We start from the raw sequence: 27,966 nt of genomic DNA on the forward strand, positions 1-27,966 counted from the left end.
AAAAGCAGGATCCACATGCTGAAAAAAATGAGCCAAAAGCAGACGCAGTTCGCACTACAAGCCCTTGGAGTTTATGACTCAAGAAGCAGACATAGGGGAAGAATTTCACAAGACCACCAAGCAACTGAGGAGGACACACACAAACTCACACTACAGACAAGTACATAAAGTTACACAAATCTTCTAACATAACTGCGCTGAGAAAGTCAGACAGACACATTCCCAGACAGACAGAATCTCCTGTAGCTAAACACGGCCAGACACAGGGCAGACACATTCACAGATAAGCAGGCAGGTGAAGCAACATCAGAAAAAGAGGGGGCAAGACATATAGGTGGCCACAGACTGACATCCAGACAGAATAAAAGAGGGGAGAAAAAAAGACCAGAGGAGGGGACAAAGAAGGGGAAAGAAAGAGTAGGGGAAAGGAGGGGGCAGAGTGAGATTTGTACACACAATTCTGAGACAGACACAGACAGCACTTAGACACAGGGACAGTCATAGGGGCACAGACAGGGGGAGAGTTAAACACTAGACTGAGGGCAGATTGGGAGAGATTGTGAGGCACACAGAGGGAGAGACTGGGAGCAGAGAGAGAGAGAAGTGAGAGACAAACAGGGGAGGGACACATACATTTTTTGTACACACAGCCCTCATAGAGAGGCAAAGATATACAGACTTGAGACATACAGACACCTTTCAGACACACAGGCACTCCCCATAAAGGCAGACTTGAGCCATCAGGGAGGACAGCACTTAGAAAGAGGCAGAAGCCACACAGGCAGTGCCCCTCTCAGGCACTCAGACAGCACCCAGACAGGCATTACACGCACAGAGCCTTTGGCAAGGTCCTGGGACACAGCGGAGAAGGGAAGTTCCTGTGCCATGCTGCAATTCCTGCTGCTCCCTCTTCTGCTCTGCACTGTTACCCGGGGCCACCCAATTCCAGGAGGTGACACACTGCAGTCTGGTGAGTCACAGACGCCTTCAACTCCTGTTCCCTATCCAAAGTGTCCTCTGCACCCCTCACAAATACACACAGACCCCTCCCCTAGCAGTCCCATCACTAATCCCCACAGGCACTGACTGACCATTCACTGTACATAAACACACACCTCAAATGTATGTTCCCTCCCTCCCCTACACACACCTAAGCACACAGTTAACTCCTTACACATTTAGCCTTTGCTTTTGTATACAGACCCCTCCCTGAAATTCCCCAGCCACACGACATGCGAAAACCACTGCTCCACAGCCCACAAACAGCCACTCCATTGCTGCTCACACACATACTGCACACAGATATTCCCTTTATTGCTCTCTCAACCCACCCCAGTACACCTCACATTCTGCAAGGAAATTCAAATTTTTACCACATGCCTCCAGTCAGGAGTCTCCTTCCCATGGTCATAGACAGTAACACACTTCCATTTGCAGATCCTGTACAACTTCCACACCAAAAACGTGCCCTACTCCGTGTGTTCTCAGTTCCCTGTGTTTCTCAGTTCTTGCACATGCATCACTTTTTCACAGACTTTCTTAAATCCCTTGTAGTATTAATCCTTTTAGAACATGCTTAGGACATGTTTTATGTTCCAGCTGCAGCCGTACTAATATTACCAGGCTCCTCTGTCAGCCTTGATCTTATCATTTCAGCATTTCTTTCTGTATGGTCAGAAAGTTATATAAATATAGTGCTTTACAATCTTTTTTATAACCAAATAAATGAATAGTATGTGTTGTTTTGTAAGGTTGGCAATATTTGTAGTTGTGAAACAGCAGGAGTACAAGAGGTTACCTATGCCTGACTTCCATATTTCATTCACACACACTTGTTTACTGCTCTGTATTACAATTACCCTAATACTGTAACTGTATCTTATCATTCCCACTAGCCCACAGCAACACACCTCACTTTTCAAATTCTTTATTCAAACAGTACCCCAATTGTTTATTGCTTCCATAGACCAATATAATCTTTAGTCTTTTCTAGAATATGTTAAGCATGAATTAATTGTCATTCTTCCCAGATGGAATTCAGATTTTCTTGTTCCATCAAACTATGTTGATTTTACCTACTTGTTGTGCTCTGCTTTAATTACTTTTTTCCAGACTTTCCTTTGCTTTATTCACTGGTTGACCTTTCCTCAGGTATTTTTAAGCTATGGGCAGGAACCAAATGCTGGTTTGGGTGGTTCACCATGATCTCCCTGAATATATTAACATTTCCTCTTGGCAAGACATAGAATGTATTAATTTAACTTTAGTCTTAATTGATTCACCCATTTTTAACTAAATAGTGTCAGTTTGGCAAACTTCAGTGAATTTAAGCTTTTCCTGGGGTCAGTGGCCATTTTAAGTAAATAATGCACCTGCCTGGGAAGAAAATATAGCACAGAGATAAGCCACAACTGTCCTTACTTTTCCCAGTAATCGCTTGTTAGATCTAGGCTTGTGCATGTACAGCATAGTAAAATGATTGAATTATACAGTATTGTACTGTAGTCTTATTATGCTTTTTGGACAAGAAGAAAAAGTAATTAACATGGTGGTTCTCTGCTACCTTTTTTTTACCAACCACACCATATATTATATTTTGGTGTCAGTATAGTAATTGACTATGTGCAACAAAAAATACATTTTATTTACACTCCACCTAGGTTAAAATACCTTATTCCCAAAAAAACAACCCTGTGGAGCCCCTCCTTTCCTAAAAGGAGCACTGGGCAAAGAACTTAGTGGTTGAATTCACTGGGGGAATGCCTAACATATTGGCACCTCAACTAAATGTTTCTGTCCTTGTACTTAAAGACAATGATTCTCTCTTGTGGTGCAACAATTGGGTTAGAATCAGTTATGCTACATTAATTACTATTACGTTTAACTCATTGGTACATAACTAATAGAGGCATTTTTATACCCCTTGCTGTTCTGAGATGGCTTTTCCTTTGCTGCCCCCTGCACATACCTTCAGAAGCATCGAGGAGGGACGGATCGCTAGTGCAAAGAGCGCAATTGCTAAAGTTACCATGAGCAGATTTTTGCCACCCCTGGTAATTTTCAGGCTGCTGCTGCATGAGGCGAATTTCTCAGCTTTCTCAAGACAAATGTCTTCAGCCTATTAAAACTGAACTCCTATCTACGGGTTTCCACACATGTCCCAAGCTACAAGATATGATATGGGATGAACAATACATTTGGATTATGCTAGAGTGACGTTAAGTCCTTGTACTCAAGCATTCCCCATGGATTGGGTATAGCATCAGTTGAATATTTGTGACACATTTCTCAGACTATTCAGATGATTTAAGAAACTTTTTGGTTGAATGTGTGGGATTTTTGCTTAATCCTAACTACTTTATATTTGATGGGGGTTTTTACTCCAAATGTGTGGGACGGATATGGGGGGGGGGGTCGTTTGCCCCTTCATACGCTAACCTCTATATGGGTTGGTGGGAGGAGTCCCACATACTTGGAAGTACCTCCCCCTTCAGGGACTAGGTGGTATGGTATGGTCGTTATATAGACGACCTGCTTTTCATTTGGAATGAAGTCTCTGGATCTTCCCCTTTAGTATCCGACCCAACAATCCTTGTTTCTCCTCGAGTGAACAATATAGGAATCCAAATTTTATAAAGGTCAGCTTCATTTGGAAACTTGGCCCCTTGTCCCCTGAAGCATTTTCAGATTATGTAAATAATAACAATATAAATTTGTCCTTCACAATGAGTCAGAATAGTTGTAAAATGTATTTTTTGAAAGGTGAACATGGGGAATTGGTGGCAAGTGAGATCTATAGAAAGTCTCTATCTGGCATTACTCTAGAACATGCTAGAAGCTGTCACCCATACCACACAATAAAATCTATACCATATTCACAATTCCACCGTTAGGATGAATTGTTCGAATGATGATGCATACCATCAGCATGCAGATGCTTTAAAGAATAGACTTCTAAAAAGATCCTATCCCCGATATATTGTTGAGAAAGCCTATGAAAAAAAAAACAAGAAAATGTACAAGATGTAATCAGAACAACATTTTGAATGTGAAAAACAAAAACAAACAACAGTATACACAATGTAGTGGGAATGATGTACTTTCTTTTTCCACTGAATACAGTAAGTACAATCAAGTGAAATCAATTAAGTATAAATATCTACCATTTCTATATGGATTATAAATTAAAAAGAATTTTAGGTAATACTGAAATGAAATGTGTTTCCTGAAAAGCCCCTACATTGGCAAATATTCTGTCAAACCTGTGTATTACAGATAGACAATGTAATAAAAGAAATATGATGGGGAAAACATGGTTAAATGTGCCAGGCACCTTCCAGTGTGGTGCTAGAAAGTGCCTATATTGTGAAGTTATTAACAACAATAGGTATTTTATATACCATACTACACGTGAAAGATACGATATTAAGGGGCACTTTAATTGTAGAGCTGTTATTTACTTAAAACAGTGTACTAGATGTCAGATACAATATGTGGGATGTACTATTCATAGATTAAAAGACTGTATTAGCAATTTTCGGTTTTGTTCTATATAACGCTATCGTGACCTGCACTCCTATACCAGCACCTGATGATAAAGAAGGGGAGTGAGACTATTCGTCACGGCTGGAGCTGTCTGGTGTTTTAATTGTGGAGTTTCTCAACTGTGCCTCATGGCAGCAGCAATCCTAACATAGTGGCACCCCTAGGGGGTTATTTATCAAGGTCCGAATTTATCTCAATATCGGCTGCTACAAACTCCGATCTAAGCCGCTCGGGTTTTTAACGCTTAGTTATTATTACATTTTCCCGAAAATTTGCTTTGCGGTAAAAGCTCAGATTTTCACTATTTTTTCATGAATTTTCCCTGAAAACGTAGAATTTTTTTTTTAACCGAAAGCTCAGAAAACATCATGAAATTGCCCGAAACCCTGACACAACCAAAAATCAATGGGACTGTTCCCATTGACTTTTATGCAACCTCAACAAGTTTGAGATGCCGTGTTTTCATATTCTGGCTTTTTAGCCCTCGGGGTTTAATAAATTCCAAAAAATTTGTGATTTTTTAAAAGTCAGATTTTATAAAAAAAATCACTAATTTTTCGGATATTGGGGAATTTCGGGTATTTGGAGCTTAGTAAATAACCCCCTTAGTGTATTTGCCTTTACTTTTTTTACTTTAATGTTAGGTCTTACATGTTTTTAAAGTATTTATTCTTTTGTTAATAATTCATTGGGAATTAAACACATTATACATGAAGTAATGACACCTGTGGCTACCCCCAAGAATACAACACTTCTTATGTTTGGCAGCAATGTATTCATACGGGGCAGGGAGATTTTTAGTCTGGAACATGGTGGAGAGTATAGCCAAAATGGGGGAAGGAGTGCTGCCTGAATGAGCACTTTTCAGTGGCTGGTGAGGGCTGATAGAGCCACACTTCAGTTGGGGGTAACAGCAATATTTTTTTTAAATTGCCCCCTGCCAGCACTAGGACACCTACATTGGGAGGGAGCTCCTGGTTCAAGTGGCCATGTTGGGGTACACTCATGATGAGCAAATGCCACAACTTGCTCAATATGCACTCATATATGCACATGCGTGCTGCACAACATAGCTGCTCACACCAGGAGCTCCCTCCCAATGTGAGTGTCCTAGTGCTGGTTAGACCAATTAAAAAAACTACTGTTACCCCCAACCAGAGTGCATGCTGTATTCACCCGCACCTTTGGGTTAGGGAAAATATTTAAGGGTAACAGGTGCCCTTTAAAAGACAGTGTATACGTATATATTACTTTATTAACTCACAAGTTAAAAATGTTGTACTGTATAAAGCCTTTTTTTGTGTAGCTGGTGTTGTTATTTTACATGATTTTACTTGGCCTTGAGAATTCATCCACGGCCTATAATAATCATTCCAGTGCAGTCAGCTTAAACAGGCCATTATGTGGTTAATATTAGGATTGAAAATACTGCTTCTGTCATGGTTTGTATATACTTTATAGATGTGTGGCTCACTTGTGTTTATAATAGCTCATATATATAGTGTATACTGTAATTATATATATATTTATATACTTATATATTTCATGAAATGTGGATGCTTTTATGCTTGCATATTTAATAAGGAACAGTTTGGGTAGAGCTAATATTGCAAATAGACTGTAGATTAGACACTTCTAATTTCAGGTAAAGGATCTATTATCCAGATTTCTTGGGACCTGGGTTTTTTAGAAAAGGAATCCATAATTTGGAGCTCCATAATTTAAGTCTGCTAAAAAACATTTAAACATTAAGTTAATACAATAGGATTGTTTTGCCACCAATATGGATTCATGCACTTTACTTACCATCAAGTACAAGGTACTATTTTATTATTACAGAGAAATAGCAATATGCATTTTCTTGTTTAATCTCACTCACTGCACCAAATGTTGTAGGTTGCACTCTGTCAGACCACGGATCCAAATGAATGGGTATAAAGAAAAATCTTTATTGGAACATAATATATAAATGCTTAAGCATATGCTGCACCTTGGCCACCGACATCATTTGATAAGTTCCAGCCTGTATAGCAGAAGCAACTGCTGTATGTTTTCCTATTTGTCCAGTTGGAGACTGGAGAGCAAGGGCAATGGGAACTTTTTAAGCTAGGTGACCCTAACCTAAAAAATATTAATATTAAAAATATTAATCTTTAGGGCTATGCCACAAGGGATGTTTTGACCATCACTGCCGTCTGGCAGAAAATAGTGAAAGCAGGTCCAGACTGAGCTATAAACAGCCCTGGCATTTCAAGTACACAAAGGCAAAACAGGTCACACAGGAGAAATGAATAGTGCAGCCCCTCTGGTATTTACCAGAATCTACAGATTACAAAACTCGTTCCTTATGTGATTTGTAGCTTCTACTTGTAGCATGCCAGAAATAGGATTATTTGTTGCTAAAGGAGCAAGAATCACCCATTAATATCGCTTTGTGACATAAGTTGAAACAGGAAATATTTTCTGACAATGGATGGGATAACCAACAGATGTGAAAGTTACATGCTGACAAAAACCAATACAACAATATACCAATACACGATCAATACACTCACATGTATTAAACTATATATATATATATATATATATATATAAAACATAAAAATTAGCCGGCACTCACGTCATAAAAAAAATCTAAGTATTTAGGCTAGGAGAGTTTTTATATGTTGGGATATTTAGTTCTCCTAAAATGCACTGCATACTCAGGCTAAGTATGCTCTAGAGAGGCAAACTTATGTTTTCATCCCTTGAGGTAAATTGCTTTATTGCTTTAGTAGCTAGGGGTGTTGCTGCTATGGCAAGTTGTGAAATTCACTTTAGGTGGTAGCAGTCTGCAGGTTACCAAGGCTGGCAAAAAGCCACTCCTAGTGACATAAAGAGCCAAAATTCCAATTTCTATATCAGAAGTCCACCTCTTAAAGAGATACTGACACCTAAAATTAAACTTTTTTTACATCTATTATAATATTGGCTTTGCAAGCTACTTCTAACTTTGCCATAAAGTATTTTCTATGATGCTTTTACATTACCTGTCTGATCCCCCATGTTCCTGTATGAGGGGGCTGCCATATTTGTGCAGCAGGAGTCCGTTAGCTTTAGAAACTGTCTGAGATGGGACAGTCAGATTGGCAAAGTCAGAGTGTCAGAGAGTCAGGCTTAGGAACTTCAACTAACAATTATATACAAAAACAAACCTCTCAGCAAAAAATTATCAACATGACCTATAGGTAACATTTAATGTACATTCATATGCTAAAATTCATTTTTTAGTGTCAGTATCCCTTTAATAATCAGTTGATAGTTTGGCGCTGGCCCTCTATCTGTCCCAGCCAGACACAGGCCTATAATAAATAATAAATATAAAAGTAAATACAAATAATAATTTAATTAATAATAATACATTATAAAAGGTAGATCATGGGTCCCTTGTATCCCCAGGTACACCTATGACCCTGATTAATTAATAACGTTTGGAGTAGACTAGACAGGGGCACATATTACTAGAAAACTTTTTCAAGAAAATGGTTTAGTTATATGAAACAGCATTCGAACCTTTTAAGTGTTAATTGAGTAACAAATGCCTTTGCAATGGCGGCCTGATGAAAAGGGACAGTATTTACTGAAATTTATATGCCAATTTGGTTCTTCAACAGTTAAAAAAGGAAATAAATCATGTGTTGGTTTCATTTTTATTAACATTATATAGCTCTCTTTTAAAAGTGTTTAATCATTTTAAATGTACTGAAATTGCAATTTTATCAATTGCTTTTTTACCCCCAGAAAAACATGGTATTAGTAATAACTAATGTGAAACAATCCAAAATTCTGTATGCAATTTAATGGGGTGCTCTATCTGGAAACTCTGCTGTGTTGAAAAGTTTCAACCATCCATAAACTATAGTAGAAATCTGATGGCACGCACTCTGGCAATTGTGCTGAATCATTATAGTGGTTTATTGAGATCTCCACACAACATTTGGGAGGTACAACTTCCAGGCCCGGATTTGTGGAAAGGGCGGAAGCATGCTGCCGACCACACTCATATTAGTTCAAAAACACTGGGAATGCGCAGGAGATACAATAATTTTTTTAATTTCCCATGTGCCAATCCCCCATTCCCCATTTCTCCAGTCCAGATGATGAAAATTTGCACAAATAAAGGGGAGGGGATAGGGTCAATGAACGGCAGTGGGCCTAGGGGTGCCCTCTATGTAAATCTAGCCCAGACAACCTCCTTTGTTGTACCTCCGAAACGTTGTGTGGAGATCTCAATAAACCACTATAATGATATAACCACTATATTGATTTAGCACAATTGAGTGTGTGCCATCTGATTTCTACTATAGTTTAAACATGGTATTAATATGCTAAGCCACTATGTAGCTACTACATTAGGCGAGTTGAGTCCCTGAGGATAGTGGAGATTAAAGAAGGAAATTAGCATTGTTTAGCTATTGAAAGAACACAACTGAGAACATGAATTTGAAGTGGATAAAGTCAGGACCAGTTTGTGAATTTCTCTACTGGAGTTCAGCTATTCTGAGGTACCAAGCTGAGCTAGTGTGCCAAGGTTGGGGTTTAACTGTATCACTGTGAAGAGTGTTGGAAGGGGCTAGGGTGTCAAAGGCTGATGAAAGCTCATCATTGTAGAAAGAGAAGCTGCCATATTGAATCAGGAGGTTGTTAATAAGAGAGATCTGATTTGCTGCCGCTGATGTTGTGGATCAAATGTGTTAAGATTTCTGTAAGATTGGGTGGAGAGAGATGGTTTTGATAGAAGAGTTCAAATGGTTATCTGAAAGGAAAGTAATTTATGGTTAAAAAGGGAAAAAAAAGAGTTAGTGAAGTTGGAAGGGACGGTAGCAGGAGTGGTAGAATATAAGAGCAAGATTACGACCCTCACTGTGATTAAAGGAAAACTATACCCCCCAAACAATGTAGGTCTCTATTAAAAGATACTGGGTAAAACAGCTCATTTCTAAAACCCTGCTTCATGTAAATGAACCATTATCATAATAATATACTTTTTTAGTAGTATGTGCCATTGGGTAATCATAAATAGAAAATTGCCATTTTAAAAAATAAGGCCCCCCCCTGAGATCGTATGATTCACTGTGCACACATACAAACCACATGTTAGGTCACATGAGCCAATAAACAGACAGAGTTCTGCCTTTTGCTTCCTCACTTCTTCCTGTTACAGTTAGTGTTGTAGTATTTCTGGTCAGGTAATCTCTGAGGCAGCACAGATAGAGTCACGAAATGGTGGTTCAAGGCAAGAGATGTAAAAGGGCAATATTTATGTAAATATATATTCCAGTTTGGTAAGATTCTTTAATATGTCATTCAATTTGATATAAACTATCTGTTGCTTAAGTATTCATTTTGGGGGTATAGTTTTCCTTTAAGCGAATCAGCCTACTGAGGCCAACTAAAGTTGTTAGAGGAATTTAGAGGTAGCTGGAGAAGCAGAGTGGTCAGTGGGAAAGTCAGTCACCATGAATGAGAGCTGGTTTGTCGCTGGAAAGAAAGTGTGAAAGGTAAGTAGCAAAGTGATCAAAACAAGTTGAATAGGGACCAGGGGATGATTTATTACTGCAAAGGTAGGGAGGTTGAGGTAAATAAGCATATGCTGTGAATTTCAAAAGAATTAAAGAAAACAGCAGTTCATGTGGTTAGAGTTTGAAACCCTACAGTATATTCATTTTAAGTAAAAATGAGACATGTTTCAATAATATCTAGAAGATTTAGGGCCCGATTCACTAAGGGTCGAATATCGAGGGTTAATTAACCCTCGATATTCGACTAGGAATTAAAATCCTTCGACTTCGAATATCGATAGTTCGATCAAAGGATAATTCCTTCGATCGAACGATTAAATCCTTCTAATCGAACGATTCGAAGGATTTAAATCCAACGATCGAAGGAATATCCTTCGATCAAAAAAAGTTAGCCAAGCCTATGGGGACCTTCCCCATAGGCTAACATTGACTTCGGTAGCTTTTAGATGGCGAACTAGGGGGTCGAAGTTTTTTTTAAAGAGACAGTACTTCGACTATTGAATGGTCGAATAGTCGTACGATTTTTACTTCGAATCCTTCGATTCGAAGTCGTAGTCGAAGGTCGAAGTAGCCCATTTCATGGTCGAAGTAGCCCAAAAAAAACTTCGAAATTCGAAGTTTTTTAACTTCGAATCCTTCACTCGAAGTTAGTGAATCGGCCCCCTAAGTGATTTGAATTAAGGAGGTAATGAACTGCAGTGAGAATCTTGGCCATGCCTGACCCAAATCCCAGCCATTCTTCTTGCCATGCTTCCTGCTCTACTGCTTTGGCAATACCTGAGGACTTCAGGTGTGGATTGTATACTGTATATTTCAATGGAAGGGGTTACTTAGGTTTCAGTGCAAATTACTGACAGCAAGTCACAGGTGACTGGGTAGGGGGCTTAAATATGGGCGAGTTGATTTGTCTTAATTTGCAACATTTTTCATTTTACAGAGTAGCTGCTTCAGGCAAGGGTTCTCTATCGTTCCACAGTCTCCTTATACACCTATCTCTTCCTCTGAACATATTATTTAGGATGAATCAGTATCTGACAGATACACATGTGCTAACAGAGGGTCTGGCATTGAGGGCCCCCTCATAAACTCTACAGTACCAGGACCAAATGAGTCAGCTGGAAGCAGCTGCATGTGTTATTTCTGTTGTCAACAGCTATAAATTCAAGTCAAATTTGTGATTCTTGCCAGACGGGTGTAGAAACAAATAGGCTGTGTGTCAAGATTCACCCCTTCCATCCAGCTGGATGGGTCCCACACCCGAGTGCTTCTCATTTACAGTGATATTTTACTTGAAGATAATTGTTTGCAATCCTTAATGGTTAAATTCACTGTACCAAAACTTATTTTTTAAGATCAAGAAAGATAAACCCATACAATTATGCAGCCAAGTCACTCCACAGTTTATAAGCGTTGACTGGATGCAGCCGAAAGCCAAATTTACTTGGACTCAGTACATAGAGGCTTGAGAAGGATTGCCTGATACAAGAGGCTAATTTGTTACAGACTGCTTTTACTGATATGTTTGTGAGTGAGATTTTTAATTTTTATTAAACTTAGTTTATTCCCACTCATTCAGGTATAACCCGCTTTGTCGCACCAGCCAGTGCAGAGCCTCACACTCAGTCAGCATATTGACATACAGCGGCTGACTAAAGGACTTGAGTGGAGCTGGGTTTTTTCAACTCTTTATTATGGTGGATTGCTCTTGGCTGGAGCCCTTTAAAAAAGCAGGGAACGCAGTATACAAAAACGGACATAGCATACCTGTAAGGGAAACACACTACCATGGTCATGTACACAGCAAATAGGTTTGCCAGTGCCAACTTTTCAATTAAACGAATCTGGGCAGGGGCGGATGATGCTGGGGGCGGGACTGAAGACGTATCAATCAGCGATTGGCTGATCGACATGTCATTAACTTCAATGTCCTGTACGGATTTCCTAATTTGGAAATCTGGACAGGCGGTTTTCACCCAGGCAGCCCTTCCGAAAACTGGGCTGTCCAGATGAAAACCAGACAGATGGCAACCCTAACAGCAAGGCCACCTGTCCACCTACTGTGAGAAACACTCACCCAGGTGGTCTAGTGGGGCGGCGGGGACGCCCGCCACGCTCTCGTCGGGGACGCCCGCCGCGATGATCCTTTCTTCTGGCCGCAAGGTTGTTCTATGGGGCGTGCCGCGCGTTTCCCTGTTTTATACGCAATTGACACTGGCGCCATGATGTCATTGCCCAAAGGCACCAAAGTCAAATAGTATTAAAGGGAACTTGTAACAATAATGTTTGCCCGTTGTTAGGTTCATCTCCAAGAGTTCCTGGGTGTTATTCCTGTCTGTATCTAGTACCTGGTAACTGTTTTGACCCCTGCCTGCCTGACTAATCTGACTTCCGTGCTCCTGACATCTGCCTGGTAAACCAACTATTCTGTTATCCTTATTCTGACCCGTGCCTGTCCTGACTCTTCTTGATTGATCTCTCGGCTTTGACCCCTGCCTGTTTGACTCCGTTTGTATTCCGCCTGCACGACCCGACCTGGTTTTGACTACATTTTCTGTCTGTTCCCTGAACTGTGATCTTCTGCCCAAAAGACTTTGCAAGTCGTGCCCCTCTGCTCGTCCAGAACCCTTAGCTTGGCTCCTCTCTTTATAAGACCTGGCGGCATCCAATTAGCCGAGGGCTCCTCCCAAGGTGAAAGGCAGCTGTTAAAGGCGGAAGCAAGAGCCGAGACCAGGGAGCCTAGCATTGGTTCTGGATTCTGGGTGGCAATCGTGACACCTACATTACAACAAGCAATTATTACTATATATCCCTGGAAACATATTTCAGGATTTTTATAGGGAATACAGTATAACACATAATACATGTAAGATTAGTAGATAACAAACAATCTCCTTGCAGTTTGATGAAAACTCATAATCAAGGGTGCTGCTCAGACTGGGCAGATTTCTCATACAGCACCCTTCTTGGGATGCAACATGTGCCCTGCAGGGCTTCACTATAAACTTCAGCTAATCAGCAGTGCAAACACACAGTAAGTACAGCATAGCATACATAACATATTGCAGAAAATAAATAAGCTTCTAGAACAGAACACTGACACAGCTTTTACCTCTCCCATAGATCTAAAATGGCAAATTCTAAGAAACTTTTCAATTGGTTATTATTTATTTATTTCTCATAGTTTTTTTTAAATATTTGCCTTTTTCTTTTGACTTTTCAGTTTTCAAATGGGGGGCACTGACCCCATCTTAGAAACAAATGCTCTGTAAGGCTACAAATGTATTGTTATTGCTACTTTTTATTACTCATCTTTATATGCAGACCCTCTCTTATTCATATTCCAGTCTCTTATTCAAATCAATGCATGATTGCTAGGGTAATTTGGACCCTAGCAATCCAATTGCTGAAACTACAAACTGGAGAGCTGCTAAATAACTCAAAACCCACAAATAATAAAAAAATGAAAACCAATTGCAAATTGTCTCAGAACATCACTCTCTATATCATAGTAAACGTTAACTTAATGGGGAATAACCCCTTTAATGCACTGGGGAGGATCCAAACCATTTGACTGTATTCATGGGGTTTAGGGAGAGCCCATTACCAAGATATAGGGGTAGATTCCCTAAAGGGTGAAGTGACTAATGCTATTTCTGAACTTCGCCAATTTCTTAATGGGCGCAGGCATCACTTCGCTAGCGAAGGAGACAGACGCTATGGCGAATGGAATTAACTCCGCAAATTCAGTAAGATGCAGATTTTACTGAACGTCACCTAATTCGCCAGACTTGCCTTTGCCAGCTCAGACCAGACGAAGTGCAATGGAGTGCATAGATCTTCCTAAATTTTTAGTGCAAAAACGCTGGCATCTTTTCCTTTTTTCAGAGTAATAGCCTGCAAAGGTCCGTAAAAATTTTTCTGGGTAACCGGGTTCCCCCCTCCATTTTCTTATGGAACATAAACTATACACTGGGCTCATGTGTAGGGCATTATAACAACTCAATTTTATTTATTAACTTTCCCTGGACTTGTGTAATGTAATGTATTTGTTGCAACATATACGTCCATGTAACTTTATAATGCAAATTAGGCAACATTAGAGCATCTTCGCTTTGATTGCCGAAGTAATGCTAGCGAAAATTAGCCAGCGTTCAGCGCTCTGGGCGCAACTTCGCACTTTAGTGAATTAGCATTGTCCTAGCGAAGTTACGCTTGGCAAAGTGTTGCGATGGCTCGGAAGCAGTCGCTGGCGAATTTTCGCTGGTTAGGGAATTTGCCCCATAGCCTGGTATATGTTCTCCCCTGATTTAATCTACGATATCAAACAATGAGGTTTAACAGAAATCACTTATAACCTGTTTTGGTCAGGGCTGGATTTACATAGTAGGCGCCCCTTGGCCCACTACGGTTCGTCACTCCTGTCCCCTCCAGGGGAACAGGAGCAATGGGGATTGGCGCACAGGAAATTTCAAAAATGATTGTATCTCCAGCGCATCCCCAGTGTTTTTGAACCAATGTGGGTGTGGTTGGGCAGCATGCCGCCCCCTAAAATCCTGCCGCCCTAGGCCTGGGCCTAGGTGGCCTTTCCACAAATCCGGGCCTGGTTTTGGTCCTAATAAACAGTTGCATTAACACGTTTCCATTGCAAATCCTGGTAAGTGTGTTGGTACAAGCCCAAAAGTTTTCCTTCCTATTCTGTTAAACTTTAGAAAACCAGAAATATTTGGTGAAGATGCATATGTATAAATTCATTGTGTTAAACAGGTGATATCTTAACCTGCAGTTTTTAGCTCAAGATTGGAAGCAAAACATAAAAGCTCATTTAAGAGTTTATATTCTGGGATATCTCAGCAAGTCTGCTGAGATTATTGCATTATTTATCTTTTCATTACCAGAATGCAGCAGATTTAATGAAATTACAGCATAACTGTAGACGCTGAAAGTTGGCACTAGACATAAACTAGCAACACATTGAAAATGTAAGTAGTGCAAGGTTTATTTAACCCCGGTAGTAAAAGTTTTACATAACCCCATTAGTGCAAGATTTATTTAACCCCAAAACAAAAAAAGCAACTTTCGGGCAACCCAGACTTTTTATCAAGCCCAGTGTCTCCAAACACACATTTAGTACGTATTGTGCCCCAAAGCAGCAAAAAAATCTGAAAATACTTCAGCTAAAACCTGTTGAATGCATGTAAAAGTCAATGGTAGAGGTCCCTTTAACCATTTGAAGATATTTTTTGCTTCATGCTTCAAGGTGTTTTGGGGTGTTTTACTCTGGAATTCACACAAAAACTCGACAAATTTGAGTTTTTCACACAACAATTTGAAAATTCAAGCATCACATTAAAAAAGTCAAATGATTCGGATTGTTGTGCGATTTTGTTGCACCAATTTTTACCAACTGATCCTTCAAATGTTTCACAGTTACCTGTTTTTTCAAAAAGTATAAATGAATGCTATTTTCTATGCTGAAATCCAGCTTTTTAACAGTTCTTCTCTTTCTGCATCATTTGAAATCCTGGCAGGGAAGGAGGGACTAAACACTGATGTTACAAATTGTACAACTTCTCCACAGCTTACAGACAGCATGCAGGAACTACATAACCCACAATGCACTGTAATGTTTTGTTCCTTATTGAAATCTCGTGTGCAGAAAATTGAAAATTGAAAAAGAGTTTAGGAGGATGCAGGTTGAGGACAGCTGGCTGTTAATACAAAGTAACAGTAGTCAGTCAGCTCAGCAAAGTAGTCAGACAAATCAGCAGGAGAGCAGAGGGCTAGGCTTAGGGAACTGTAAGAAACCATTAAAAATAATGAAAAATCTGCATTCTTTTTAATTGATGTATATTGCAAAGTTGCTTGAAATTGTGTTTACTTTTCAAAAAGCTTAAGTTATGTTTTTGTGGAGTTCCCCTTTAAGAATGATGTTACTCACTTGTCTGCTCACTGTGGTACACTTGCTAACAAAGGCCACAAGAATCATATAAGACACCTTGAGTGCCGGTATCATTTTCTGCATAACAACATGGGGCAGATTCACTAAAGGGCGAAGTGACTAACGCTGGCGCAAATTCGCCAGCGTGACGTAATTTTGTTACTTCGCCTATTTACTAACGGGCGCTGGCGTAAATTCGCTAGCGAAGTGGACCTACTCTAGCGCTACTTCGCACCCTTACGCCAGGCGAAGTTGCGCTATGGCGAAGGGACATAACTACGCTAATTCACTATCTTGCGGATTTTCATGAACGTTAACTCTTGCGCCAGACTTGCCTTCGCCAACTGAGACCAGGCGAAGTGCGATAGAGTAGATAGGGCTTGCTTCAAAAAAAGTTCCCAAAAAACGCTGGCGTCTTTTCCTTTTTTAAGGGTGATAGGCTGATAAAGATCATTTTTTGGGGGTACCCTCCTTCCCCCCTACATTTCCTAACACATGGCACCTAAACTATACAATGGGCACATGTGTAGGGCAAAATAACAACTCTATTTTATTTTATAAAGGTTTCCCAGGCTTGTGTAGTGTAATATATTTGCTGTTACATATACGTCCATTCAGCTTTAATTTGGCGCCGTATGCAAATTAGGCATCTCTAGCGTAACTTCACTTTGCTTGACGAATTAACGCTAGCGCAAATTCACTACCGTTCACCTCCCTGAGCGCAACTTTTAGAGAATTTTAGAGAATTAGCGGCGCCCTGGCGAAGTGCGGCAAAGGCGTCGCTAGCGCATTTTCGCTACTTAGTGAATTTGCCCCATGTGTCTCTGGAAGCTGCTGAATATGGCATGCAGAGTAGGTCTTTTAAATGTCTCAGTTAATAGTCATGAAGTTTAAATTATGTAGCTTCAATTATTATGATTATGAAATCTCTGTATCAAAAATTGTTGTTATCTAATATTGGGCCAGATTCAATTCAGAGAGAAAAAGGTGTATCACAAGGATGAAATTCAATTTGAGATACAATTAAATTAAAACAAAAAAAGTATCTCTCGGTTTATCACGTGAAAACTCTATTGAAGTCTATGGGGGAAAAAACTGGAACTGAGTAAGGAAAAATGTTTTATTGATGCTGATATATATTATTATATTCCATCAAATACAAGGCACTCTTATTATTTTTTAAGAGCTTTCTGGATAACAGGTTTCTGGATAACTGGTCCCCAACCTGTACCCATAGCCTTTCAGCATATACCCCCTTCTTTTGAATTGTAGATATTGCTTGCAGCACAGCAAAATCTGTTTCATATATGCAATTCATGAATATGAGAGATTGATCAATATACTGATAATTTTATAACTCTTAGGTGGTACATGCTGGCTGCTCCAGGGTACAGATTCCACATGTAGTAGGATGCTGCTTAGCTCAGTGACATGGGACGAATGCTGCAGGGATGGGCACCTAGATACAGCGTGGTCCAACTACACTGAACCAATGAATAAGATCAGTCTTCTGGGCTTCCTAGGTCTGGTCAGTTGCCAGCCCTGTCGAGGTAAGGCTTTCTTGAGTGTGATCCTAAAAACATAAAGTTAAAAGACAATTTGGAGAATCAGGGACACAGTTGCATTTCAGTAATGTGCAATGAGTGCAGCCCCATTGGCTGAATTTTCTAGAAGCCTCCCTGATTCTTCACATGATCTGGTAATCTTAACAAAGTTTATAGTTAAGAGACCACAAAATAAAATGAATTTTTCATTGGATCAATGCAGAAACAGTATTGTGTAGAGTGCTGAGCTAATAAATATTATTCTGCATTTTTTTTACTAACTATCATTGTCCCATAGAGCCTACAGTTTATTGTGGGTTTGTTATAGGGCGAAAGGGTTAAAGGGGGTTGTTCACCTTCAAAAACTTTTTTCAGTTCAGTTGGTTTTAGATTGTTCTCCAGAAATAAATTTTGTGACAGTTTTTTTTCCAATATTGAAGTGTAAAGTTTAATTTTTCACCTTCTAAAGCAGCTCAAGGGGGGGTTGATATATTTATGGGCAGATTTATCAAGGGTCAAACTGAAAATTTTAATTTTAATTTTCAAGTTTTTTTTATGGCTAAAACTGTCAAATTCGACAAGGGAATTATTCAAATTTCGATTTCCAAGATTTATCTTGAACCCATAGGCTAAGAGACAGTACTTTGATTATCGAATATTCGAATATTCAAACTATTTTACTTCGAATCGAATTCGAAGTCATAGTATCCTATCCGATGGTCGAAGTATCCAAAAAATTACTTCGAATTTTGAATTTTTTTACTTCGAAAATTCCCTCGAATTCACTTCGACCCTTGACCGACCCCTTAGGGTGTTATTTATCAAAGTCCGATTTTATCTCAACATTTTTAGTTACAAACTCTGATCAAATCAGCTCGGGTTTTTTACACTCATTTATTATTACATTTTCCCGAAAATTTGCTTTGCGGGAAAAAAAAAATCAGATTTTCATGTTTTTTTCAAATTTTTCAGCTGAAAACTCAGATTTCTAATGCTTTTTTGCCCGAAAACTCTCAAAACTTTGGGGTATTGCACGAAACCAAGTGCACATCAAAAAAATCATTGGGACTTCTCCCATTGACTTATATGCAATAGGTCTAATATGCCGGATTTTCTGATTTTGACTTTTCCATCCTCAGGGTTTATTAAATTCTGAAAAATTTGTGAATTCTTTAAAAGTCACAAATCACAAATTTTTGGGATTTTTGCATTTGGAGTTTAGTAAATAACCCTTTACAGTCCACTATATATCACTTTTCAAAATGTGACTTTTAAGACTCTCTTTTCCATATCATATCCACCCAGATAGTTGTGAAGGGGTGCAGTGTCCTCCAGGGAAGACATGTTTCCTAAAAGACGGGCGCCCACAGTGTGAATGTACACCAGATTGCTTTGGTCTGGATGTTGATGTACCAGTTTGTGGCTCTGATGGCCACACATATAAGGATGAGTGTGAACTGATCACCGAGAAATGCCAGGGGCATCCAGATCTAGAGGTCATGTACTATGGAAAGTGCAAAAGTAAGTGACACTCTTTTGTGCATTTGTGTTTATGTATATACAAGTGTGCCTGCTTGGGCTTATTACTTATATAATGCCTTTCTTCCAATGCTTCTAGCAAAGGAACAGTAGACTCTCTCTCTCTCTCTTTAGTCACATTCTACTGCAAGTAGTAGGTGTAACTATATGGTACTGCCACTCACTTTTAGCATTTCGGTGTAAAAGCCTTTATCAAGGGGAAGTCACAGGATTTTACACTGAAACATTTTTGTGCCCAGTGTGTGTCTGCTTTCTCATATGCCTTGCCTGCCTGCACATAGTATGTATCTATTTGTATCTCTTTGGTGCTTTGTTTTATATACACTGTTTTGCTAAACATTGTTTGTACTATATATATATATATATATATATATATATATATATATATATATATATATATATATATATATATATATATATATATATATATATATATATATATATATATATATATACATGAAGAATACTTTTTGGAATACCACCTTGTTTGGTTTATTTAGTGTGCAATCCCAATCTAGAAAAAGTTTTAAGCTATGCTTTGTGTGGATGCTTGCACCTATTGCCTATATTTTTAATTAAACTAATCTTAATTCCCCTTAAGATCCTTCTCTCTAATGAAACATCCCCAATTTAGCCAGTTTATCTTCAGAAATTAGATATTTTATTCTCTGTATCAACTTTTAGTGACATGTTCTGGCAGAGTACAGTATACTGTTTAATATTTTGTATGTATACTGTACAATACAATTTAAAAAAACAGTTGTTTTTGGTTAATTTGAAGGTCTGTCCTGGGGAGAGGTTGGCAAAATAAAGCAGGGAAATTGGTTGGCAGCCAGAATCATGTATGCAAGAATAATATAGTCACAGACTTATGTACAGCCATAAAATACTGCCATAAAACGTGATTATTGTCCTATTAACAGTCGCATTAACAGTTTAATGGCTTGTAACAGAATAGTAATTAATTTAAAGCATTTTGTATTGTGGCATTAACTCAGCTATTGTTTTGGAGGCAATGATAAACTGAATATTGTAGGTCTTTATTAAAGTATGTCATATAAAACAGACCATTTGCAAAACACTTTTTCATATAAATTAATATTGTTATAATAATAGGTGTCATGGCATTTTCCCAAAATAATACACTGACATTTTAAGTACTAAATCCTTCCCTTTGACTCATATGTGCCACTGCACTCAGCTACAAACCACACATTCATGCTAGTTTAGATAAGCTCATGAATGGGCACAGGCAAGTCTTTAACTCCCTTATGTTACTGTAACTTACAACCTGCTTCTTTTTTGCCCATTTATGTGAAATTACACTCATCACATATGTATAAGTCACACTAGTTTTTAGTAGCATAGGAACCACTAAATGTTTGCCAGAACATCACTTTTACCATCTACCTCATCTAACTTATGTTTCCTTGCTATTCCATGGTATAGATTTTATATCACATCTTTTTTTTTCTTGAATAACAGTGGTCTTAATAATACTTGATAAAAACCATCAGCTTTCTTCTTGCTAACAACTACCTTTTTTATTCAAATTCAAAGATCTGTTTATCTTCTGCATTACTTTGGCAAGTATCTCCTTGCACCTGTTTTAGTTTAGCAATAGTAAAATTCTCCATATTTCGGTGTACTCTAACTAAATGAATGAACATACTAACCTTAAGATGAGTTAACATAAACATTGTTTTCATGAAAAGAGAAGTATATATATATATATATATATATATATATATATATATATATATATATATATATATATATATATATATATATATATATATATATATATATATATATATATATAGTTATGCCATTCAGAAGCACCAGGAATGGTTCTAACACAAGTTACATAGTTAGTTACATAGTTAAATTGGGTTGAAAAATGACAAAGTCCATCAAGTTCAACCCCTCCAAATGAAAACCCAGCATCCATACACACACCCCTCCCTACTTTTAATTAAATTCTATACAGTATACCCATACCTATACTAACTATAGAGCTTAGTATCACAAAAGCCTTTGATATTATGTCTGTCCAAAAAATCATCCAAGCCATTCTTAAAGGCATTAACTGAATCAGCCATCACAACATCACCCGGCAGTGCATTCCACAACCTCACTGTCCTGACTGTGAAGAACCCCCTACGTTGCTTCAAATGAAAGTTCTTTTCTTCTAGTCTAAAGGAGTGGCCTCTGTTACGGTGGTCCACTTTATGGGTAAAAAGGTCCCCTGCTATTTGTCTATAATGTCCTCTAATGTACTTGTAAAGTTAATCATATCCCCTTGCAAGCGCCTTTTTTCCAGAGAAAACAGCCCCAACCTTGACAGTCTACCCTCATAATTTAAGTTTTCCATCCCCCTAACCAATTTAGTCACCACAAAACTAATTATTTACTGTATTTATACACCAACTATTGGGGAATAAACAGAATGTAGTGCATGATTTGCAGAATGGCATGCATAAAGAACCATAAACAATGATATTATACAATCCAGGGAATCATTTGTATTCTGAATAACACAAAGCATTTAATGCCGTAGTTATTCTTTATCCTTTTAATTAAAGAGGTGGTTCACATTTAAGTTAAGTTTTAGTATATTCTAGACAACTTTTCGATTGGTCTTCATTATTTTTTTTTATAGTTTTTTTAATCATTTGCCTTCTTAAACGTTCCACTTTCCAGCTTTCAAACAGGGCTCACTGACCCCATCTAAAAAACAAATACTTTGTAAGGCTGCAAATATATTGTTATTGCTATTTTGTTTTAAACCAGTTGCAAAGTATCTCAGAATATCACTCTCTACATCATACTAAAAGTTAACTCAAAGGTGAACTACCCATTTAAGATTGATATAGGACAAATGATAGCTGATCACTATAATGCAAAGTTATATCTCATAGCATAGAGAAGACTGGTATATAAAGCAAATGGAACTAATGGAGCAGAGAAAGATAAAGTATGATAAGTTTTCTAACAAATGGAGTGAGACGTATTATTATGCAAGGGGATTTAATAATGATCTGTTTCCCTAGCAAAGTGACAATGGCAGGGGATGTGTGCTTTCCTCCAAGTTTGTTATTTTTGAGTTTTCTCCTTTTTCTTGGAAAGTGAAAAGAAAGAAACACATTTTGTATTCTTAAGATTAGCAGCAGAAATCGGTGTAAACACTTGGCAGCAGGAGAAGGAACAGTCCGTCCGTTCAAACACATGTCTCGAATCTTCTCAGTTCCCGCAGCTTAAAGCAACACACTGACTACATTCATTCTCAGCTGGGGAAATAGATTTGAGGCTTATTGTATATGTTCGCAACAAGGAGTTGCACAGTGCAGTATGGAAAGAGGACTGGACACAGTTCCATACAGATGCGCACAGTAAGCCTGTAAGACTTTGGTTCTGCATCTGAAGAGCAGGGAGAGCATTTGCCTTGGCTCCCCATCTTCAGTGAGAGTCACTTGTTTAGAAAACATCATTGGAAAAAAATACATGTTACATATTATTCACATATGAAACAACTTTTGTTTGCTATTTCTGTCAGAGATATCCTTCATCCAGTGTGATGCTTGCTGTTGATTAATAGGCTATCCATTGTAATATACATGATATTATCCGTTAATGATAAGATATGGACTAGATATACTGTATGGACTTCTTTGACAAAGATAACATATATTTATCCTATCTGACAGACTCGTATGTCTGCCCATCCATATGACACATCACAGCAGTCATCAAAGTACTACTAAATGAAAGCACTCATTTGGCTAGTTGTTTTCAGTTGGATGGTAAGTACAAGACAAACTATGCATGTATATATACAGAACAATAATAAAGTTAGTTTTTTTTTCTCTTCTAGAGTCTTGCGCTAATGTGGTTTGCCCAGGGACTCATTCCTGTGTGGTGGATCAAACAGGGAGTGCCCACTGTGTTGTTTGCCGCTCAACACCTTGTCCACAGCCATTTGCTTCTGAAACCATGCTGTGTGGGAACAATAATGTTACGTACCCTTCTGCATGCCATCTTCGCAGAGCCACCTGCTATCTGGGAAGGTCTATTGGGGTTCGTCACACAGGCGGTTGTGCAGGTATACAACACTCCTTGAACAATCACTTCTGCTCATAATATTTGCCTTATGTTCCCTAGCTTGCCACCTTTAGTTTGTCATAGAAAAAGTCTCACTTGTAAACAAGGACTTGTTCACCTATGGCTAACAAGCTCCAACTTTTTCATTATCCCTCATTATGGATCTGTTTATACATATAACTTTCTCTCAAGTATGCTACAGCAATCTAGCATAAACAATAACTAACTATGAGCACTGTAGAAGTGTTATAAAAATGGCAGGAAAATATGTTTTGTATACACCATCTAACCTGGTCCTTCCAATTGTTAAGTATATACACATTCACAGTGGTTATCCAGCACTCTATATGCTAATTAATCCTTTATCTTGCTTGGGTGCACGCAACAAGTATGTTCACCTTCACATACCTCCAATTCAATGTGTACACGAATTGCAGCACTCCAATTTGGTATTAAAATCGCTTTTATTCCACAAATAGCATAGCGACGTTTCGGATACAACAGATCCTTTTTCAAGCTAAAAACAAAGTATCATCATCACTTCCTTTATACCCACAGACCCCTAGTGGTAATCACATAGTTTTGCATACATTATACATTACTAGATCACACTCTCATTGATATAGCTTTACTTGTAAAATAAATATATCTCCCATATATTCCAGGTATCAAACACCTAGGACATAATAATTAGAATATCTTAGAATATCTTATCTCAATAGGAGAGATTCAATCGGCAGTCTATTGGTCATTCATTCAGTGGACTATTCTGCATCACCAATCAGTGTTTCCTGTGGATGTTCTATAGGGGATAAGGAGTATAGGAAGATAAAAGCAATAATTAAAACAGAATAAATACTTATTAAAAACAATACATGACCCATCTATATTACTGTACTTAAGTCGTATTCTTTGTTCATACCTACCATTTAAGTAATAATTTTGTACGATCCCCCCCTCTCCTGGGTTTCAGCACTTGCTGCAATACTTGGAAACGTAACTGTGCTACGGCATGACCAGCCTCAATAAAATGTAGGGCTACTGGGCTTTGTTTCACTTTTCTCCTAATATCTGATTTGTGTTCGCCTATTCTATCTTTTAGTGGTCTTGTGGTTTGTCCCACATACATAAGTCCACAAGGACATTTTAAAGCATAGACCACATACGAGGACAAGCAGGTATGATACCCTTTTATCTTAATCGCTGTACCTCTATGAGGATTATATACAGTATCCCCTTTTAAACAGCTGTTGCAATGTTTGCATGACAGACAGGGAAAAGTACCGTTTTTCAACACTCCCAAAGTTTCCTGTCTGGATACTTTCTCTGGGCCAACATCAGCCTTCACAAGTCTGTCTCTCAGGGACCATGCTTTCTTGTATGCAAGTCTTGGCGGTCTTTGGAATATATTCAAACAGGGAAACTCAACACCCAGTAAACGCCAATGCTTGCAGACAATTTTGCCAATATGGCTCGATAGATTATTAAATTTACTGGAGAAAATAATTCTATCATCCTTGCTTTTCATGGTCTTTTTCTTGGTGGTCTGTCCAGTCATGACTTCCCCTTTACATTTCTCAAGGGTTCTGCCCGTGTAACCCCTATTTAAAAAATTTTTCTCCACACCCTTCCAATGGTTAACACTACAGAGAATACAGTAGGTAATTAACGTGCAACAGAAAGAAAAGCTCCATTGCATGGTCCTTTAAGCAAGGTTTCTTTCCTTCACATGTGACAAGAATGCAAGTAGACTGTAAAGAAGTGAACTCTGTTCCTATATTTAAAATATTTAAGACTTAGATAAAACAACTGACTAGATTTATAGAGAGAAAAGGATCAGTTTTTCAACATCTAAACCTAACTTGAATTGCACATCACACTAGAGGAAAAAGTTCAGCACTTTACATCAGAAGTTGAGCACCTAAAATACCAGAAGAAATTGCATTAGTGACTGTAATCCAAAATGAAAATGCTGGAGCTGCACAACTATCCTAGTGCTGTGCTGCAAACTTTACTACCTCTGGCCCAAGCAAATCAATAGCTTGTAAAAAGGTTGCATCTCTTCCCCAAAGCTATAAATGTATCACAACCAGGAAGTGAAGGAACCAGTAAGCGAAGGTTTCCTTCTTAACAGTCCCAATTCTAGTAATACAACTAATAATGCATGGTTCACACATGAAGAAATTCAAAAGAGACTAGAACATGTTAAGATTAACAAAGGTCCAGGGTCAGATGGTATTCATCCCAGGGTAATTAGCGAGCTTAGCTCTGTGATTGCCAAACCTCTTTACTTAGTTTTTCAGGATTCATTGAGATCTGGCATAGTGCCGAGAGACTGGCGAATTGCTAACTTGTTTATTAATGACCTGGAGGTGGGCATTGAAAGTACTGTTTCTATTTTTGCAGATGATACTAAATTGTGCAGAACTATAGGTTCCATGCAGGATGCTGCTACTTTGCAGAGTGATTTGTCTAAACTGGAAAACTGGGCAGCAAACTGGAAAATGATGTTGATAAATGCAAGGTTATGCACTTTGGCAAAAATAATATAAATGCAAGTTATACACTAAATCGCAGTGTGTTGGGAGTTTCCTTAATAAGAAGGATCTAGGGGTCTTTGTAGATAACAGGTTGTCTAATTCTGGGCAGTGTCATTCTGTGGCTACTAAAGCAAATAAAGTTCTGTCTTGCATAAAAAAGGGCATTAACTCAAGGGATGAAAACATAATTATGCCTCTTTATAGGTCCCTGGTAAGGCCTCATCTGGAGTATACAGTGCAGTTTTGGACTCCAGTCCTTAAGAGGGACGTGCAACTAAATTGGTTAGAGGGACGGAAGACTTAAATTATGAGGGTAGACTGTCAAGGTTGGGGTTGTTTTCTCTGGAAAAAAGGCGCTTGCGAGGGGACATGATTCCACTTTACAAGTACATTAGAGGACATTATAGACAAATGGCAGGGGACCTTTTTACCCATAAAGAGGATCACCGTACCAGAGGCCACCCCTTTAGACTAGAAGAAAATAACTTTCATTTGAAGCAACGTAGGGGGTTCTTCACAGTCAGGACAGTGAGGTTGTGGAATGCACTGCCGGGTGATGTTGTGATTGCTGATTCAGTTAATGAATGTGTTAAACAGTGTTGTTGAAAAACTGGTGGGGTTGAAGTGGTACTGTAGGGGCCCTGGCCATTTCTGTTGCTATTCAGCATGGCACTGGAACAGTGCCACTTTTTTGGGCATTGTTCAGAAGGCAAGAATAAATAAAAAAAAACCATAAACACTCCCAATAGTGTATCAACCTTCCTTAAATGTTTTGTTGGTGCTCCAGGTCCAAGAGCTTCTGCTTCTGTGTTCACTGCGCATATAGGTTCACATTAAGAAAATAGGAAGCTAGAGTAACACAAAGAGGTACAGGACATAGAGCCATATTCATTTAGGCTGTGTACTGCCTTTCCAAAATAAATATGTGCTGCCACATATTCATGTATACTAGCTCATAGGCCAGAACTGCTCATTGGCATATCTTTGCTTTATCTCAGTGGCAGAACTGATCCTCAGTGTCCTAAAGAAACACAGATATTTGTCTCTGTATTAGGAGGATGCCAGTGGTGTTTGCTGAGAGTAACGGTGGATATGTTTATGTTGGTGTTTAATCAGTATATTTTGTATCCTATTTACAGATATTCCCGTGTTTTCCATGGACCTGGATGACAGCGTGAAGAATTATGTCTGAGATCACCATGAAACGCCTGGCACATAGGCATTCCATGTGTATATTGTACATACAGTGAGGCATATTTATTAACTGGATGTGCTATTTATATATATATCAGACCGGCTCCTTATCCCATGAGCACATGGGCTCATTGCAGAAAAAGTGAGAAAAAAGAGAGAACCCAGCCCCAGATTTCTCAAAATAGAAATACACTTGGTGCAAGGCATGGTGAAACCAGTGCTATTTTTTTCTAATGAATTTGCCTCCTAAAGACTTTGCCCTCTTTTGTTGTGGTCTTTGAAATAAAAAGGTACAAAAGGTGAGACAAAAAGAAATGAAAGCTCACCATTCCTTTCCTATTTAATATGTGTTTATTAAGCATAGCTTTGTAATAGATTTAAAATTATGCTAATATTTTAACCCTATATAGGACTGTTGCTTTCATGATAATCTGTGCAGACAGTTGTTTCAGGGATAGTCAGTGCCCTATAGAACATATAATTTAACTTTTGGTAAGGAAATGTAGATATAGAAATTAGCACTGCATCTAGATCACCACTTTATCAGCACAGTGTACATGAGTACCAGGCATATAAGTAACTTTGAGGCTTCCCACTTCCTGAATGTCATTATGAAACAGAGACAACCAAAATATGGGAAAGGAAGTCTGATACATTGAGTGGAAGAAAAGCTATTCCTACTTCATACACCTTGCATGGTGATAATAAAGCAATTGATCCCTTTCTTGGTCATTCCCAAGTTTGCTGCTCAGTCAATTATTTTTGTGCATAAGCTGATAAATCATTATGGGAAATGTTATTAAACACAAACCATGCAATATACCCGACTGCTCCAGGGAGCTTCTAATCACTGGTTAACTTTGTTTGAATGTTTATATATACGTTGCCTCGTTTAAGTATGGTCCTGATACCCCATTGGGTTTTTTTTTTTTGCTAATTTTTATCTTTGTGTTTCTATTTTCTATTCATGGAAATAAAATAACTAAAATTATGTTTGATACTTT

The 27,966-nt window shown here is 38.4% G+C and overlaps 1 protein-coding gene across 2 annotated transcripts; it reads left to right on the forward strand.

Annotated features, from left to right (window-relative positions):
* The first annotated feature begins 60 nt into the window (after positions 1-60).
* On the forward strand, positions 61-27,960 carry fstl3.S (follistatin like 3 S homeolog). 2 transcript variants are annotated; one of them, XM_041579942.1, is made up of 6 exons: positions 61-970; positions 17,409-17,594; positions 18,894-19,109; positions 23,002-23,229; positions 24,331-24,406; positions 26,908-27,960. In XM_041579942.1, exons 1-5 carry the CDS (start codon positions 886-888, stop codon positions 24,357-24,359), a joined length of 744 nt encoding a protein of 247 aa, XP_041435876.1. In that variant the 5' UTR covers positions 61-885; the 3' UTR covers positions 24,360-24,406; positions 26,908-27,960. The 2 variants fall into 2 exon arrangements, with proteins under 2 accessions (XP_041435876.1, XP_018099185.1); XM_018243696.2 differs by lacking the exon at positions 24,331-24,406 and having other exon boundaries at positions 63-970; positions 26,908-27,955.
* The last annotated feature ends 6 nt before the right edge of the window (positions 27,961-27,966 follow it).

This window comes from Xenopus laevis, chromosome 1S (assembly GCF_017654675.1).
Source record: "Xenopus laevis strain J_2021 chromosome 1S, Xenopus_laevis_v10.1, whole genome shotgun sequence".
In the NCBI taxonomy this organism is placed as follows: Eukaryota; Metazoa; Chordata; class Amphibia; order Anura; family Pipidae; genus Xenopus; species Xenopus laevis.

What these genes read in the sequence shown, in the direction of transcription:
- fstl3.S (XM_018243696.2), top strand. Translation starts at nt 886, where the DNA reads ATGCTGCAATTCCTGCTGCTCCCTCTTCTGCTCTGCACTGTTACCCGG. An exon ending in CAGTTGCCAGCCCTGTCGAG is followed by an intron (nt 17,595 to 18,893) that starts GTAAGGCTTTCT and finishes ATATCCACCCAG; the next exon opens with ATAGTTGTGAAGGGGTGCAG. An exon ending in GTACTATGGAAAGTGCAAAA is followed by an intron (nt 19,110 to 23,001) that starts GTAAGTGACACT and finishes TTTCTCTTCTAG; the next exon opens with AGTCTTGCGCTAATGTGGTT.